Below are 12,690 nucleotides of genomic sequence, written 5' to 3' on the forward strand. Positions count from 1 at the left end.
CTTCACCTCACTTTGATGACATTACGAGAATGAGTGCAGACAAAATCATATATGCTCCAAAACTTCTCAATTTATAAGTGAAATAAGTAAGTACTCTGACTTGAATGGGTATCAATCTTTACCTCCTTGCAAATAATAGTCTAGCTATTTCATTTAAATACTGTTTAACTCCTGTCAAAAGTCTGCAGATCCCTACATGTTTAACATCTCTACATTCAGAAATGCAATCACAACACAGAAACATCATCAGCCATATGGCAAGCCCCACTCCCTGATAGAAATATGAATTTTCTTTGGCCAGGGAGTGCCCCTTCTTTGCTATTAAAAATACGATAATTAGTTTTTAATTTAATCATCTAATAGTGATAGAAATAGGAGAAATGACATTCAAGTAAAAGAGAGGAGATTCAGGTTAGATGTTAGAAAGGAATTCTTTATTCAGAGGTTGGTGAGGAACTGGTACACGCTGCCCAGAGTGGGTGCACCATCCCTGGGCATGTCCAAGGCCAGGTTGGACGGGGCCCTGGGCAGCCTGAGCTGGTGGGTGGCAACCCTGCCCACAGCAGGGGGCTGGAACTGGGTGGGCTTTGAGGTCCCTTCCAACCCAAACCTTCTGTGATTCTATGAATGTTTACGCAGTGTTGTACTTTCTCAGCATATTGCCAGACTGGGTGCAGTCAAAGCAGCTCCAGGGGTGTTCGGGACGATGCCTGGGGGTTAGGAAGAGCAGCTGCCTGTTGGCAGTCAGGCATGATTCACATAACAGGCCGTATGCTCCATACACAAAACATGTGGTTTGAAAAAAACAGATGCAACCACCAAGTGCCAGCCTATTAATTAATCATCACATACTTCCTTTTATGTCTAGCCACTCATGTTTTTCTGCATTACGATAATTATGCACAGCGTGCTCAGCGCCCTGGGTGTTGCATGACAGATAGTTAGGCCTTTCCTCAGAGAGAACACTCGAGCATGCAGTGCCTCGGGCGGCTCAGACACAGCCCGCAGCCGTACGATTCCGGGCACCGCGGAATGGATGCGCAGCGTTCCCGGTGCCGGGCGGGGTATCACGAGTCTCGTCCCGCAGCAGGCCTAATGTCCACGGGCAGGCCGGCGAGACAGCCGACGGGACCCGTCGCCATGGCAACCACCGGGTCGCCAGAGGCGGGGCCTGCAGCGGGGAGAGGCCGCGGGAGCTTAGAGCACATGCGCGGCACCGCTTCTTTCCCTCCCCCCTCCATCCCAGCGTCTCCGGGAACAGAGGGATGCTCAAGTTGAGCGCATGCGCAAATCCCACTCGGAGGCAGCCAGCGGGCAGCGCATGCGCCCCGCGTCCCCCCCTCCTCCTCCTCCTCCTCGCGTGGGTGTGCCGGCGGAGTGGGTCGGGGACCGCGGGGGGCTGAATGGAAACCGGAAGCGGAAGCTCCGCGCGGCAGTAAACCGCTTTTCTCTCCAGTTAGGCGGCTTCTGCCGGGCTGCCCTGCTCCCGCTGTGCCGGGCCCTAACCGTCCCAACCGCTGCCGGCCCGCTGCCCCGCCCCACCCTTCACGGGAGGGGCTCCTGCCCGCCGCGCCGCCGCCCTCGCTCCCTGGAGGCGCTGCCGGCCCCTCGCCACCTCGCCCGCCCGCCCGCCTCTCCGCTCGGCGGCCACGATGTCCGACAAGGAATTCATGTGGGCCCTCAAAAATGGGGACTTGGATGAGGTGAAGGACTACGTGGCCAAGGTTAGGAGGCCGGGGCCGGGCGAGGCGGCGCTGAGGAGGGAGGGATGTGATGGGGGCCGTCGGGCCGATGGAGGGCGGCTCGCTGGGCGAAGGGCGGGCGGGAGCCGCTGCCCGTCTGGGCACGGGTGGTGCGGGAGCTTTGCGCTGTGCCGAAGCCCAGGCAGCGGGACGTGCTTCCCCTCCCCCCGGCGGCCCGCTGCTTCCTGGGCTTCCTTCTTTTCGCTCCGCTGCCCTCCGGCCCCGCCAGCCCGCTGCGTGTGGCTGCATGGCTCCGCAGCCCGCGTCCCCGTCCTGCCTGCTGGTCTCGTGTGTATGCATATGTGCGGCCTCGGTTTGGTTACCCTCTCTGTGCCTCAGGGCTCATCCCTAATAGGGTGATGCTAAGCTACCAGGTGTGCTGAGGCTTAGTTCATTAACCTTCTGTCAAGTGGCTTGAGATCCAGTTAGAGCAAGTGCTACAGGAGCAGTAGACGCACATGTAATGGCTGAAAAAAAGATCTGCTGACAAGTAATTTGGAAGCTGGATTCTGTCCTCGTTTGCCTTCTGTCGTCAGTGAGTTTTGTGGCAAAAGTTTCTGAACAAAAAGGCAAGATACTGCTTTGGAGGGCCTTTAGTGCTCAGGAATATTGTCTAGAAACTGTCACATCATAGCAGACGTTCACAAGGTTCTTTGACTTACACATAACTGTAATTATTTAGATCTCTGAAAAAGTTAATGACTGTCTTTGGCAACTTGACACACGCTGACATGCCTTCTGATGACTTAAGTTCCTCCTGCTCCACTTGTCAAGTTTCGTCCAGAGTTACCCAAACTTGTAGCACTCTTGGCACAAAGAAATGTGTACAAGTACTTCCAGCTGCTTTGGTACAAAGTCCAGCAGCTTAGCTTGAATAGTCCTCTCTGACAATTTCAGCTAAGCTATTGGACTTTGCGTCAAAGTAGCTGTATGCTCACGTGCTCTGCTCTGTCTACAAAGGCCTAGAGGTAACAAACAGGAATGATATTATTCCACTTCAGCTGTTTAATGGTCTTGTATGTAACTATGTCTATGCAAACATTGACACCTTCTTGTTTTCCTCTCTTCTTTGACAGCCTCCATAGTATTTCAGCTGGAGACTTGTATTCCTGATACAGCTTTTACAAGAATTACGTAGCTATCTCCAGAAATGGCTGCACACTAGTGTTTAATGGATTCCTATGTATCTGTTACTGAGACGAAAAGTTTGCCAGTAGCCATCTTGAGTCAGGTTATATCTACAAGACCACTACAGTACAAGTTAAAAAAGATTATTATTTTTAATATTCTCACCCTTCTTGAAAGGTAGGGTATAGCTGGTTTTGCAAATGATTACTCTTTATCCACTTCAATGCAAAGTCAAATACTTAGTTCATTCTGCTACTGCTTAAGCTATCCTGGTGGATGGTGCGGTGAAGAGGCTGAAGGGCATCTCTGACATGCTCAAATGGGGTAGAAACCTTAAGAAGAGAGATACTGTTTAAGGTTACTTTACAATAATAAAAGAAGCCTATATTTCTTGAATGATCTTATGTTTTAGAATGGTTTCTAATGTAGAATATGAATAAAACTTGGGAATTTGTTTGTGGCCTAATCTTGTTTGTTCTTTCACCCCCACTTGCAAATAGGGTTTTTTTTATCTTTAGCTGCTAAGCATCCTATTTGCCAGTAAATCAAGAAGTAAAATGTTTTCTTTCAGTCTGTTACGTTTGCCTGACAGATGGGGTAGTAAAATTTAGTCTGGGTTCCTGTGGAAGCAAAGCTTATAAGAGCAAATTTTGGCTGACCTCTTCCTAGCTAATGGTTTGTTCATCTCTTTTGGTCAATTACAGGTAAGTTTTACGGGAGCAAGGGTTTCCAAAGGTATTGGTGGGTTTTGTGAAACTAAGTGAAGGAGAGGGAGGAAAAGTGTGTAAAGGTGAGCTTACATTTTACTAGACAAAAGGAAACGTATGTTGAGAAAGGGTAAGAAAACTCCAGAATCCTCTGACTGTAGGGAAAGCCTCAGTTGGTATTTCACCTTCTCAGTTCCTGAATTAATGAAATATATGATGTCAAATATGACTTGATAGCTACAGTTCTCAGAAAAATATCTTCTGTATTCTCCACATTCTCTTTTGACTGCCTGATGTATGACTGTCTTAAGTATGATTTAATGTTCTGGAATTCTGTGGGATTACAAAGTTTTTACTGGTAGGAATTTCCTCTCCGTGTAATGTGAAAGGCAGTCTTACATATCTTAGTTTGCATCTTCCTGAAATTCTAATTTTCTTTTCTGTTTTTCAGGAATTTTTAATTTCCAACTTCTTTCTTTTTTTTTTTTCCCTATAGTTCTTGTTCTAGTATTATTTTCTTACTACTTGAATTGACACAACAGCCTGCAATCTTGTGGCTTTGTTGCCAATTACATCATAAAGTTCTTCATCTTTGATTTTGTGTAATATGAGTGTTAGATCCTGAAATATTAACCAGATGACCGTGAGTGCTTTAAAAATAAAAGTATGATTAGATCTCATCAATGAGATTACAAGTGATCAACCCTTGCTAATGAATTAGGGCTGTTCTTCACTCGTGTGCTTTAAGTTATGGTCATGTTGTCTTTGAAATCATTAGTATCTTCTATTTCACCTAAAATTTGTTTAGAACAAACAAAGCAGATAAGTTAGTGATTGTCAGACTTTGATTCAAACATCAGGTGAAACGTAATGTATAATGTGGAAACCTTTCTTTTCAATGGCCATGTTTTGTCCTCTTTAAGTAGAGGAAGTTTCTGCCACTTCAGCAAATGAGTGAAGAGTACAGAGGCAGAAGAAAGAATCCCAGTTTGTGTTTTATTTATTTCTGTGTAAAGAGATCTTGTATTCTTCTGAAGATTTGTTCTTCAGAAACAGCGTCTTCCTCAAAAACAGTAGCTCTGAAGGGTGGCAATGAAACAGGCAAATGCCACGTAATATTGCTTTGTTGCTTTGCAAAGGAGTTTTTAGTGCTGCCAGTCTGTGCTTTTGGAAGACACAGCTGGCTTCCACTTGATACAAATGTGAAAAACTATTTGTATGGTTTAAGTAATCCTGTAAGGCTTCTTTCTTTTCAGTAGGAAACATCTGATTAGTCTCTACATTTTTAAACTTGTAGTCTTGTGAATTCTTTGTGGTAAATGTTAATTTCTACAGATATAGTGCAATTAGAGTGTTATGCTAGCCGTTAAGTATGGTGTCATCTATTTTTACAGTGACTAGATTAAAAAGTAGCTTTTACTTATGCTTTCTTTGATATCTTCCTTTTTAATATAGCCAGCATATGTTGCCTTCAGAGGTATCTTTGCGGGGCTGAGATTGAAGGAATTCTGCACTCTTCCCACATACATCCACTCAAATTTTTAAAATTCCACAAGAAAGCAAAAGCTTTCATAGGAACAGATGAATCAAATGTGCGCTCAAATGGGTGAGTACCCACGCAGATTAGAGAAATTTGCTTCCCTCAAGGGAGGAAATGGGGGGCTTAAGAAGTACTGGTTAGAAGAAGAGCAGGCTATATTAAGCCTGCAGAACTTCTTAACATGAGTGGTATTTGTGCTTTTCCCTTTCTTTATCCTCCTTCCCTCTGTGGAATGACAAGTTATATAACTGTTTAACATGACTTCTCTATCAACATGCAAGTTTCCCAGTTAGCAGTAGATTTCTCAAGTTAAGTGTAAGTTCTGTTCAGTCACTTGGGATGGAGATTTTGGCAAGATAAACCTGGATTTGTAGGAAAGAGGCTACAGTATATGTTTTCCTGGAGTAATTTAGTCTTCAGTGGCTTAACTGAGAATTCCTCACTTCATGAGCTGTTCTAATCCCCTACATTGCTGCTCCTTAATGGTAGCGCTGCTTACAGATATATCTGGCGTATCAACTGGCCTAATACTTGAAGAAGATAAGGCAGTCTTCCAAACTGAAAGTACTATATTCTTACTGCTCAGTGGACTGGAAGGTTGAAGTGATGGTAGGCCAGGAATTGAATGTGTTTAGAAAAACATATGCTGTGCTTGCTTACTGGGCATTACAAGGCTTTGTTGTAACTTCCTTAAGAAAAGAAGAAAGAAAGAAAAGAAAACCAAAAAGCTAGAGGGACCTTCAGTAACTCAGATGGAAAATGGAGCAGTGTCCTTCACAAAACTGTGATGCTATAGAAAGTCTTGCACTTTAGAATATGATTATATTTGAATGGATGTGACTTGAGAAATGAGGTTTACTACTGCAAAACTAATTGGAGAGACTAAAGCTGTAAGTGTGATTTAGAAAAAGGTTTTTATGAAAAGTACAGCAGTGAGAGCAGCGACTGTTGCAAGTCTTTTGTGGAAGGGCAAAAGAGAAGAGGCTTAGATATGTCTGGGAGAGCAAGGAGAAATAAATAACTTTAACTTCTGAGGATAGCTTCTATTCTTTTGAGTGTTTATTGGAATTATTTTTACTCTGTAGCAACAGGCTAAATGAAATGCTATTGTATGCAGATGAAATATGAGTTGCAAATTAATCATACTCTGGATGCACTGAAATCTACCTTAGCTCAGCTTGGTGAATGCTGAAGTGCACTTTGTTATTATGCCTCTATTGATACCTGGTTTGCCTCTAGTATGGGAACGATTACCTTGCTTTTAAGTAATGAGGTCTTGAAAGCCTGTTGGATTACAGTGTGATGTAAAGGAACTAGGCAGTTCTGCAGGGGCTCATCAGGACTGACACTGGAGCCACTGGTCTGAGGGTATCCCTGGTGGAGCTGCTCAGGAGCTGTTGTGGTTCCCCAGCTTTCTGCTAATGCTTGCACTACACAGAGGTTTTTCCGTATGTAGACTATTCTAGACCTTTTGTTATTTTTCTGTTAGTTACTCAAGTGTGTTGGAGCATGGTCACTTAAGAAAGTGTAATTAAGCAGTAAAACTATCCTGAAAATTGATATTCAATTTGTTCTCTCAATTTGAATGTGTTAATCTAAGTCTTTCTTTTGTGAAACAATACAGTTGCTTACTACTGAATGCCTGTGAAGGGCTGGAAGAGAGGCTGTTAACAAGTTGTATATTCATGAGAGAGTTTTTCTTAACTAAAACACTGAAAATGTACTAGAACATTTTTCTGAGGTGCACAGCATGGCTGGTGCAATAAGATGTTTGAGGTCAATGAAGAACACTTCTTCACAGCAGCTGATCAGTTTCCCCAGTGTGATTTAAAAGAGTGAGGACACAGCTCTTCTTTGCCACAAGTATTATTGATTTGTGCATCAGTTCTTACGTTTAGAACATCATGGAGTAACTAACCTACCTGGTGCAAAGAGGGCCTGTTTGGGAATCTGTGCAGTGGCCTTGGGTTGCAAACCGACTTAGATCAAACTAGTAAATTCTAAAATATCTTGTTCTTAATTGTGTAGGGGTACATGGCAACTTTTACTGTAGTAAATGGAGTTCTGAAGAACTTACTGTGAGGAATGTGAAGCATACTAGAGTGATTTGTTTATTTTTCCTGAAGTTATATGTGCTGTCTCCACTGAATCTTATCAGTTAAGATAACACTAAAAGGAGGGGAAAAAAAATAGGATAAATGTCAGGAAAGTCACCCTGACTTAACATGGAGTGGATCAGCCTGGGGAAAATAGAGTCTGTTAAATTGTAAATCTGGCATTGTGGTGTAATTCATGGCTTGCTGACTGGATGGGCATCCCAGAATCCTTGGTTCTGTCAATTTCCTGCCTGTTCAAAATTAAAACATAAAATCCTCCCTTATTTCTTTCTTTTTGGGCTACTGTTATACTGATGTACCTAATTGCTATTTGAATGCACGTAATTGCTGTTTGTAAAAAAAAAAAAAAAAGTGTTATTCAAAACTGGTTTTGATCACACAGTGAATTAATTTGAATTTTTGTTGCTGAAAGCTTTGCAAATATATTCAATTCCATAAATGAGAAGAAAAAACTATTTCTGCTGTGGATAAATCCTGTTTTGTCTGAGCTAGTCTTTAGTTTATATATCACTAGCTATAATGCTATAAATTTGGAACGTTATGAATAACTGTCAGAAAACTCAGGGTGCAGGGAAAATATTTACTGTTAGTACTGCTCCTTTTCTTCCCATCCTTTCTCTATCTTCAGTTTTCCTTCTGGTGTTCTGTTTTCTTTGTTAAATCCATGTTTTTTGATCGAAGCTCATATATTTTGATTCGGATAGTTACTATTGATTTCAACAGGAGTGCATGTGGAAGATGAGCTGAGCTTTCTTGAAATCAAAGAGAAAGTTCTGCTGTGGTCTGCATCTGGAGTCACTGATGGCAAGTTGTGTTAGTTGTGAATATTGACTGGATTTTGTGGAGTTGGTGAGTCATGCAGGCCACGTAAGTAAAAATACTGAATGAGTAGGTCTTGTAACAGTATCAAAACACATGAGTAAGGAATTATAACATGAAGGTCAAATCACTTACTCAGGCTTGAGGAGAATGTAGTGGAATTGGAAATACAGGCTTCACAAGTCCAGTAATTTTTATGAGAATAAAAGGCATTGTAAAGATGCATCTGAAAGTAAGTGGAGGGAAGATAGAGAAAGCCTGGGGATGTATCATATTTTATTACTTCAGTCACATATTCATTTCCATATATGTCCCTGCGTTCTTAATGTTTGTTTTCTGGTTTTATGTTTATGCTAGTGTGAGCTTCTGGGTAAGCATCCAGACAAAAATCTGAGCAAAGTTACTGCTTTTACCTGATTTGCACACTTTCAAAACTCAAGGTTTGTATAAGTTGTTCTTAATTTTTCTTTTTCCCTAAGATGATCTTCATCTGGGATATTGTTTTTTTTAGATACCTATACTTTTCTATAAAAAGGATTAGTTGCTGTTTGAGTAGGAAGATCTCCTATTATGAAGACAAAAGCATTAAGTGGAATTAAGTGCCAATAATTGACCAGTCTGTTGCATAACAGTTGTTTTTCTTACAAGTTGCCCTTTCAGCAGTTATAAACTGGTGGATGTTTTTCTGCTTTAGCTTGTTATGAGGAGGGACAGGTACAAATTAGCATGGCTGATACTTTACTGGATGCTGGAGATGCTCTTTACTTTTTATTGTGAGTTAACACTGAAGCCTATGTTGATTGCAACCACCAATGGTAAATTCCACAGTCATATGCCGGAGGGAGAGGGGAGGCATTGGTTTCCTTTCAGTGTTTGAGAGACTAGTATGTGCAGTGCTCTCTCTGATTCAGTCTGTAGCTCTCTGACTTGAGAAGTAATCAGTATAAACAAGTCCCGTTGACTAAGATACAGTTCTTGTTGTAATTTTGAGTTTGAGTGGAAGCAGCTTGTGTGATTTCTCGTTGGATTTTTCTATTGTTCTTTTTTTAAAAAAGAAATCATAATTTGGTGTTGTCTTGAAAACAGCTGAAATCCTGATAATGTGGAGCAGGAAGAGAAAGAGAAACATGATCTTGTAAATTCAGTATCAAAATGCGTATACACGTGAACATGGCTTTAAAGCATACTGGGGGACTTGAATTCTAGTGCTTTTCACTTTCATGCTCTTAGTGTTTTTCTTAGTGTCTTGAATACCATGTGGTTCTGTAGTTCAGTGCAGATACATAGCACACCAAGAGCCATTGCATTTCTCTGAAGAAAAAAATTTTTGTAGCTTTCTTTCTGCAACAAGAATTAAGGTATCATCTAGGCTTTTGTCTTTGCTTATATACGTTTGCTGCCTTCTTCAGTGGTTACAGGCCAAAAGGGAAATGGTGAAATCATTTTATTTAGCCTTCAGCTACACTTTGAAAATCAAATAGAGTAATTTCACACGGTGGCTAATAAGCTGAACAGACCAAAACATCAGTAGAAAGGTATTCTGGAGATTTGCCTGTCATACTCCCAGGCGAAGTTCAAAGAATATTCTAATGTATATCTAATTATGGAGACAGTTTATGAAACAGAATCGTGTGCTCGAAGTTTCTTATGAACTAAAATAGTCTTGATAATTATTGTTGAATGACTGGTACTTTCTTGGCTCAAAATTCAGTCATTTATGAACCTTCATTTTAACATGCTTATGGCCTATAAATTAGCAATTAGGGTAAAGGAGGAAAGATGAGCTGGAAGGCTGTTTGAGACAAAAGATAGAGCTGTCCATACAACAGCTATCATCAGCATATCTCTTCTAAACTGATTTGTTAATGATTTTATGAATATTAATCCTGTAGGTGGTAATTGTTTAAAAAAAATGTTTGTTCAAAAATACTTCCAGTACTTAATTCAGGTAATGCAATTGGAAGGAGGGAGTTTCAAGTCCTTCTATTTACAAAAAAAAAAAAAAGGAAGAATTGGCAGGGAAAGTTCTTTCCTGTGAAGTGAGATCTACATTTCTGTCAGAGTGTGCCCTGTTAAAGAACTTTGCAGTATCCTTCTTATTCATGTAAGATGTTTAGAAGTATCTTTTTTTCTTAGGTTCCTAACTTCTCAGTAACTTCAGTAATAATATTTCTGTGGCTTGGCTAAAGTGTAGCTTAACTTTTGTACATGGCTTATCTAAATTAGAAGAGTGCCATATCGATATGGGTACGTTTTAATGGAAATACTGCTATAAAGATGAATGCTGCACGTAAGTGGTTTGGAAGGCCATTCTGTGAATATTTCCTAAGTGTATACTTAGGCCTGGAGTGCAGTATTTATTTCATGGATTTTTGTAATGAAGTATTTTACTTCCAGGGTATGTGTTGTTTTTTTTCCACGATTTTTATTTCATCAGTTGCTTCCAAATATTGACAATAGTCTACGTAAGGCTTGGAGCTTCTAGAAATGATTCATACAGCTGATATTTTGTTCTTTTTACCTTTCTGTGTGAACAAAATGTAAACTCAAGGTACAGAGAAAAATCCTTCCAAATATGCCAAATATGATATGAAAACTTATTTAGAAGTTAAATTTCATTGTTTCAGGGATTGATAGAACATTTGATTTTGCCTTGGATATATTCCTCGTTTAGATGCTGGAGAAGGAAGTCATGCTTTTGATGCCTCGTCCCAGTCATAAAACCTGAATTCAGTACCTTTTTAAGTTAAGCAGTAAATTCTGGAAGGTTTGCTCATTTTCCCATTTATCCTGTCATATCTTTATGGTGGAGTACAACTTCAACTTTCAGAACTCAGATTAATTATCGTGATTCTTTTAGTAGTAGTAGTTTTTAGACCACACAATATAAATATCTAGGTGACATCAGTGGAAACTGAAACTCAGTGGCTGGCCTCTACTGTTGTCCTAGAAGGAAAACAGTCATTTCCTGTGCATTCTTTGGACAGTGTGCACTGTGAATTTTAATATAGATGTTGACATTGGTGCTTTTATAATAACTGAAAATATTTTCATTCAGAGCTAGCAACTAAGTGGAGATTGGGTACTTAGTCTTTGCTCATCTGCTTAACTTCTGAAGCTATGGTCTAACAATGGAAACTGCTCAAATCCTCCTACTAAACCCTCAGATGCTTTTATCCCTGACTTATTATTTTACCATAAAACAAACATGGAAGGAAGGAGATGCAGCGCGTAACAGTGTATTTTTCTATCCAAACCTGCTTTCAGAGTTCCATGACTAAATGATCTCATGTATTAAGAGTGAATTTGTGTTAAAAGTACATAAATGGATATTTTATAGGAGATTGGTCTTTGGTGTTATTCTTTGTCAATCTGCTGATGATGCATTAGTGAATAACTTTCTGCTTCATCTGTTGTTCCTGTCTGCTGCTAAGCAATCACCTGGCACCCCTTCAGGTCTGGAGTATTTTTATGCCTGATATACCCTTGAAGTGATAAATCCTCTAAATCAGATAAAAATGTAGCAGTATTAAAGCACAGACTCTGGCCAATCACTTCTGGAGGAAAAAAAAAAATCCTTTTAAGGCCATCTCTGTGTTGTCCGTGAAAATGGACACTGTGCTGTGTTCAGTGGGTATGGTACTTAACGTATCTCTTTAGGGTGAATATTAGTTTTATGTCAGGTTAAGGCATATGGACTTACATTCAGGTTATTATTCCATAAGAATTAAGCAGTTTAGTTTTTGGTTTTGGTCCTGTGTTCAAAATCAAGCCTGACAGACAAGTCCTGATGCTGTAACTAAAGCATTTTAACTTTACTTCCAAATTCTAAACTTTTTTTCAGGGCAAAAAGGCTTGGAATGAGTATCTGATTGCTAACTGTTCAAGTTCATGATCTTGAATGTTTAGCATACCAGCATTCATCGATTTTAAGTAGTTCTTTGCACAGAGAAATAGTGGTAGGCGCATGTTCTTTGCTGTGGGTGATATCCTTTAGACCTCTGCTCCAGCTCTTTTGTTAGGAGTAATAATACTTCCTGTCTGCAACAGCTTATTCTGTCAAAATTAGTTGCTGCCATTACTCAGAGCTGTTGCTTAAGTAAGAAGTGAGTACTTTTTGGACAAAGCTTCTTAAAAGTAATTCATGAGAACTAAGAGAAGATGCAAAACTGGCTGCTACATTACTGTTTCATCACTTACTAATGCGAAGTGAGTGGTTTCCACTGTTTCTCAGTAGAATCTTAAATAGTTAAGAGTTTGGGGGGGAGTAACTACTTTCAATAATGCAAATAATTCATACGTATTCAAAGCTGGGGTTAGAAAATCTTGCTGGAAAACATTAGGTTCATTTTTGCTCTACAAAGCAACACATTTATCAGGTTTTTGTCCCTTAAAAATGCTGATAAAACAACTGAAACACAGATGGCTCAGAAAGTCAATTTGTTTCTGGAATCATTCTTTTGTCTAAGACTTCAGATTACATTTGAGTACAGTAGATAAGCTAGAAACTTGTTTACCACTAACAAATAAAACCGAAAAAGTAGGCTATTTACATACCTTTTTGGTGGCTTAATCAAAGATAAGTGTAGGGATGCCTATTAAGCTTTGCAGTATATTTAAAATACCACGTCAAAATA

At 40.3% G+C, this 12,690-nt stretch overlaps 1 protein-coding gene across 1 annotated transcript in view; it reads left to right on the forward strand.

Annotated features, from left to right (window-relative positions):
* The window catches only part of MTPN (myotrophin), a 42,647-nt gene continuing 31,397 nt past the window's right edge, over window positions 1,441-12,690 (forward strand). The window contains exon 1 of the mRNA XM_021388653.1: window positions 1,441-1,724. Coding sequence (XP_021244328.1) covers window positions 1,653-1,724 — 72 coding nt within the window. The 5' untranslated portion in view covers window positions 1,441-1,652. The remainder of the gene's footprint in view (window positions 1,725-12,690) is intronic.

The sequence above is a fragment of the Numida meleagris genome, chromosome 1 (assembly GCF_002078875.1).
Source record: "Numida meleagris isolate 19003 breed g44 Domestic line chromosome 1, NumMel1.0, whole genome shotgun sequence".
NCBI classification, from domain to species: domain Eukaryota; kingdom Metazoa; phylum Chordata; class Aves; order Galliformes; family Numididae; genus Numida; species Numida meleagris.